At 33.7% G+C, this 6,000-nt stretch overlaps 1 protein-coding gene across 6 annotated transcripts in view; it reads right to left on the bottom strand.

The window, feature by feature from the left end:
- Positions 1 to 6,000, bottom strand: part of LOC114158703 (dystrobrevin beta-like) — a 28,535-nt gene continuing 22,535 nt past the window's right edge. For 4 of the 6 annotated variants that reach the window (XM_028040457.1, XM_028040455.1, XM_028040458.1 and 1 more), the window contains 7 exons: positions 4,832 to 4,928; positions 4,589 to 4,609; positions 3,458 to 3,611; positions 3,134 to 3,223; positions 2,975 to 3,022; positions 1,017 to 1,044; positions 1 to 618 (listed from right to left, as the gene is read on the bottom strand). In XM_028040457.1, the coding sequence (XP_027896258.1) occupies positions 1,037 to 1,044; positions 2,975 to 3,022; positions 3,134 to 3,223; positions 3,458 to 3,611; positions 4,589 to 4,609; positions 4,832 to 4,928 (418 nt within the window). In that variant the 3' untranslated portion in view covers positions 1 to 618; positions 1,017 to 1,036. The remainder of the gene's footprint in view (positions 619 to 1,016; positions 1,045 to 2,974; positions 3,023 to 3,133; positions 3,224 to 3,457; positions 3,612 to 4,588; positions 4,610 to 4,831; positions 4,929 to 6,000) is intronic. The other 2 variants (XM_028040459.1, XM_028040460.1) reach the window with 2 other exon arrangements.

Raw genomic sequence — 6,000 nt, 5'->3', positions numbered from 1 at the left:
GTCACCTTTAAAGTTCACTTTTACAGTGCTAGAACCACTAATATTTGGTTTCTGCCCAGACAGTTCGGGGAAGAGTTGCATCGTCTACATATTTGTACATTTATCTCAACAATATGTGGGAACTTGGTGGGATTTAGTCCCCTAAAGCTTAAACGTCTCAGCAGGATCTGACTACTCTCATATACACATAAAGCTCTCAAACTGAATGAATACAAGGCAAAACACCAAATCAAAGCAATAAATACGAAGCACACAGTGCTCAAACTTTATCAGCTCACCTTTCACTTCTTCAACTTTCATTTTTTCCTCCAGTTTCTTCATCATCAACTCTCTAATCTATAATAAAATCCTTCCCAGATGCATCCTCCGTCTCACTTCCTCCACCTTCTTCCTCCTCCAAATAAACATGCTACAGTACTCATCAGTAGGTTTCAGGTTCCCCATTGGATCAAACGAGATCAAATCAAAAACACACAAAAATCACAACTATACATCAGTAGAGACCCGCGGCGGTCGTTTGGTGTCCAGCATCGTGATTGGTTGATTGCCGTAGAAGATCGACTCCTCCCACTGCTGACCTTTAACGTCGTCTTTGGCCGTAATGAAACACCGGTTCGTCTGAGGAGAAATTATCACTAGGTTACGCAAAATCGAACTTTAAAAATGCAAAATTGCACTTTAAATGTTTAAGAATCATAAAAGATAATCAGTTTGTTTTTTTTTTTTTAAGATTTCTGTTCTTTGTTTTCTTAATTTTTCCCTCAGTAAAAACCAGAGCAGCTGGTTGGAAAGGCCTGCACAAGATCAGGAAAAACATCAAATAATTCACTTTGTTCCTGCTTTTTCTAATTAAAACCGTGAAGTTAAATAATAATACCTTCAAATTGTTTCAATTTATAACTTTACAATGTGCAAAAACATGTCAAACAATTAAAATGAACTAAAATTACTTGTATTTTCTGGAAAGAGGTTTAGACTTATTGTCTAAAAAAAGAAGATTGTGTGAGTTTACTTACTGTTCCCCCCTGTCAGCTTTTTAACCTGCTAAACAGAAAATAAAACTTTCAATAAAGAGCAGAGCAACCTGGAAATAAAAAGCAACAGAAACTGTAACAATAAGAGAAATTAAAACGTATTTTGCCCCCAAGAGAAGTGTCCAAAACGACAGCGAATTACAGAAAGACGACGAAGAAAAAATTTTAAATGATAAAGTTTAACTAATACGAGAATAAAGTTTAAATTATATGAGTTTAAAGGCATAATATCAGAGTAAGGTAAAAAATAAATAAAAAATGAATAAAGTTGTAATAATGACAGAATAAAGTGAAAATATTACAAAAATAAAGTTGAAATATTATGAGAATAAAGTTGATATAATAATAAAGTCATAATATTACGAGGATAAGGTTATAAGATTAGAATAAAATTGTGAAAATGCAAGAATAGTCATAATATGTAAAAACTAATGAGAATAAAATTGTACAAGAATGAAGTCAAGAGAAATCTGAGAATAAAGTCACAATATTACAAAAATAAAAGAATGTTAGCAAAATAGTTAAAATAATATGAGAATAAAATTGTGCAATAATAAAGTTGATATGAGAATAAAGTTTTTATAAAATTAGTATAAAGTCGTAATTTTAAGAGAAGGAATAAGTGATTTTATGAGAATTTCTCTAAGAAAAACTAAATAAAATGTACAACATTGAGCATTTTATGAAGTTATTCTCTGGTATCGGCTTTACAAATATGGAAATCTTTTGAATCACCGACTCAGTTGGTCACATCATATCTGGATAAAGTTTTAATTTCTTTTTTTCCTCATAATTTCCTGACTTTCTTCTTCTTCGGATGTTTACGTTACAAACTGAAAAGTGTTGAACATGTGGAAACCCTCCAATGCGGCAGAATTAAAATAATTCTGCAGTCATTATGTTTAGGAAGCAGCTTTTCTGGTTGCTTTGGATCATTTTTTTGTTGTTGTTTTTTTCATCTTTTTTGTCCTAAAATAATGGATGAAAACAGTTTGAGGCACGCATGTAGCATGCAGTCAGGTTGTGGTCGCTAACTAAAGGTTAGCATCATGATGAACGGCGAGAGAGCAGACGAGGAAGCGGATCTGGCACTTCTCTGCAGGGGGTCGGCCCTTGTTAAAAAGGAGGGGCTCCATAAAGCGCGGCTAATGAGAAGGCATGTTAACGAAGCTCATTACACACAGAGGAGCTGCAGACAAACCAGTTTTAAATATGCAAAACAGAGCTGGAGAAATTTGATCTTCAAGTCTCACTGGTCTACCCCCATTGCAAGATGAACTATTTACCTCCGGTCAGCTAGATTCAGAAACATAAACCTGATCATTTTTTACAAGCAACCGTTGACTTCAGCTTGTTGGAGCGTCTGGAGAATAATCATGTCAAAGTCAAAGTCGTTCCCGTCCAGACAGGTGTTTTTAATGACGTGGATAATAAAAGTGGAGTTCTGCAACGAGCTGCTGAACTCAAAATCCCCCCAAAGTAACTAATAATTACTAAAAATAAAATACGAAAAGATTCCTGACAGATTGGATGCTATAAAAACATAAAAATAACAGCTTTTTAGAATGAACCACTTAAATTTCTATATAATTAAACTACTCAGGTAGGAAGGTGAAAAAGAATGAATGAATGAAAAGAAGAAAAAACAAGAAATTAAAGGAAAAAGAATGAAAAGTCAAAGAATGAAAAAAAAGAAGGAAGGAAAGAACAAAACAAATAAAGAAAGAAGAAACAAGGAAAAGGGAAGAAAGAAAGCAAAAGAGAAAAGGAAGAAAAGCAGAAGACAAAAAGAAGACAAGAAAAGAAAATAGCAAAAGAAAAAGAACTAAAGAAGGAAAAAATTAAGAAAAAGATAAAAATATATACACTGTACGAGTATATATATTTTTTCCAGTCTTCCTTAGAAGAAAACACAAAAATAACTAAAATAATTAACTTACCTCTGTCTTTCCCATTCAGCAACCGCTCCTCTTCCTCTCGGCCTTCATCTGTTTGGAGGAAAATGTTCAGATGTTAAACCTGAGAAACTGAAAAAGGTTTTATGACATAAGTGTGTAAAACTAAACTAGATGTTCAGTTGTTTTAGTCAGAATACGGACCAGAGTGCAGCTCTCTGACCAGCGACGACACGGTGTTGGTGATGGAGTCGGCGGCGACCAGCAGGTCGTTCCTCAGGTTCCTCCTCGGCCCTAAAAACATCAAAATGTTCATTCATCTAAATACACACACTGGAAATGAGACAAAATTAACTTAAAAGTAACTTTTCAGCAAGATATAGATATTCATAATTATTATATAATTCCTATTAATTAATATTAATTAGTAATTCCTTAATATTATTATTTACAAAAAGTAAAAACCGTGTTGTAAATCACAATTCTTGGAGTTTATTTCACTTTCTAATAAAAAAAGTCCAGTCTCACCTTGAGCAAAGGCCTCCTGTACGTCACCTCCGACCCCGGCGAGGGAGTCTTGAGGGAGGTACATGTGAGCGTGAGGAGACGGAGCGCCGACAGGGCGGATGGCGGACGGGCTGGGTCGAGACGGCGAGGCGTGAGAAGAACCGGCCGCCTGCGCCTGCGAAACATCATCAACAATCCAAAAAACACTCAACACTTTGCATTTAAAACTATGGAGTCCCATAAGGGACATGGAGGATGATCATGATATCAGGTTTTTGTCATGTATCTTAATATCTTGTTTGCTGAAGTTTTATGTATTTTTCTACAGAACAGAAATGCTTCACAAACTTGTGTGCAAAAGCCTAAGAGGCCAAACGTGGGCTTTCCATCTCTTTAAGGTATAAACAGAAACTTTCCATAAGAAGGTAAGAAAGAAAAAAATACATCCCAACTATCTGAACTATTTTCACTGGATAATGGCATCTTTTTTTTCTTCTCAAAAAAATAACTGGCAACAAATCTAAAAACTTTTCTTTAAAAAAATGACTAGACACAAATCTAGCAACAATTTCTTTTTAAAAAAGCAACAAACCTGCTTTTTTTTTCAATAAGCAACTAGTAACAACTCTAGCAACATTTGTTATTTATATTTTTTTAAAATAGACACAAATCTAGTGACTTTAGTTTTGTTTTTTCAAAAAAGTAAATAGCAATAAAACTAAAGACATTAATTTTTATTTTTTCAATAAAAGCAATGAGCAACAAATCCAGCAGGTTTTCTTTTCAAATAAGCGATGAGTAACTAAATATTTTTTTCAAAATTAATTGCGTAGGAAAATATGTTTAATGGATCTTTTTCAACAAAGAAAGGCCAAAGGTTTTTTTTTTATCTTAAATGCAATATGTATGTATTTTTTGTACAATTTTAGCTTGATAATTGCATTTTTTCGAGTCTGTAAACTCCAGTTAATGATTAATCAATTACAAAATTAGTTTGAAGATTATTTTAATAATCGATTAATCATGATTAATCATTTCAACCCAAGATGGGATGCAGCTGTATTTCTCAAAAAAGACAGCTTATTTGAATTTATCTGATGCGAATCCCAGTTTTGCGTCAGTGTTTGTCACACAAAACAGGCATAAACTTATTGCCTGTCGCTGTTCCTCATCCTACAGGGCCACAACAATGGCCGCCAGAAACAGATAGGAGGAAAAAGGGACGGAAAAAGAAAAGGTCAGACAATCAAGAGCTCAAAAAAGTGAAATTATAAAGGAGGAAAAAGAAGCTAGGAATGTGTTACACCAAGGAGGAATGAGGAACTACGAGGAAGTAGGGAAACTTTGTCCTCTACAACATGGCATCATGAGGTCTGTATTTAGACTGTGTGTCACCTTGAGCAGCTTCATCAGCCCCTCCAGCTGCACCATCAGCTCCCTCCTGCTCTCTTGCAGAGACGACATCCTCTGCTCCAGTTCATCTTTCCTCTGTCTGGGACACACAAAGCAACAGCTCATTACTGTCACAGGAGTAAATAATCCCAGCACAAAGAGTCACTGAGGGCCGGAAAAAACCCAAACACAGACAGTAAACAAGCTGCACCTTTCAACCTAATATTCTTACTACATGAGAATTCAGTGTCTAATGAAATCAATTAATGGATGCAAACCAAGAAAAGTCACAAGAATTTAAAAAAAAAAAAAAAAAAAAAACACTTTTTGGAAGATGAAATTTGTCTGTATTCCACGAAAAAATAAAATACAATTAGGAGGCCAAAGCAGAGACTTTTCCACAATTAAGCAGCAGAATCACATTTTTAAAACTTTCTTAGCTTTTAATCCTATAGTAATAAGAGTAAATGAACGAATGAAGAAAATAAAACAAGAATCTGAACAACAGGTTTAACAATTAATTGTGATTAATCTGTTAATGAAATATTCAACAACAAATTTAGGCAATTGATTAATCATTTACTGGAGTATACAAGCCATTTGCTGAAAATAAAATCATATTTGGTGCTGTAATTAAGCCACAACTGTACAAAAATGTATACATTTTGCATTAAAGATAAAAAAACATCTTTGTCTGTAAATAGGTTTTACCCAAAACTCCTCGAGTCGCATAGCTTTAGCTCCATCTGTTCAAATTCTCTAAAAGAATGATATGTTATTGCATTTTAGGCAATAAAATGTGTTTCTTACGTTTATTTACATATTTTAATGTATTTGTAATATTGTATTACAAATACAATATTTTCATTTAAACCCCTAAAAAGCTTAGGGGTTTAAATGAAAAATCAGTCTTTCTTCAGAGTAATCAATAGAATATTCGATTACTAAAATAATCATTCGCTGCAGCGTTAATCTGAGTCAAAAAGTAGAAAAGTAAAAAGTGAATTCAGTGTATTTTAAAAACCTGGTGAAAGAATGTACAGTAAAATGGACAAAATTATAAATAACATATAAATAATGCAATTGTATCAATCCTAAGATTAAATTTTTTTGTATCAACTTAAAAAAACTAAATCTTGGATTTGGCGCCTCCTAGTGGCGGCTTTACAGCA

Source organism: Xiphophorus couchianus, chromosome 15 (assembly GCF_001444195.1).
Source record: "Xiphophorus couchianus chromosome 15, X_couchianus-1.0, whole genome shotgun sequence".
Taxonomy (NCBI): Eukaryota; Metazoa; Chordata; class Actinopteri; order Cyprinodontiformes; family Poeciliidae; genus Xiphophorus; species Xiphophorus couchianus.
The sequence above is the reverse complement of the archived record's forward strand: the minus strand, read 5'-3'. Positions and strand labels throughout refer to the sequence as shown.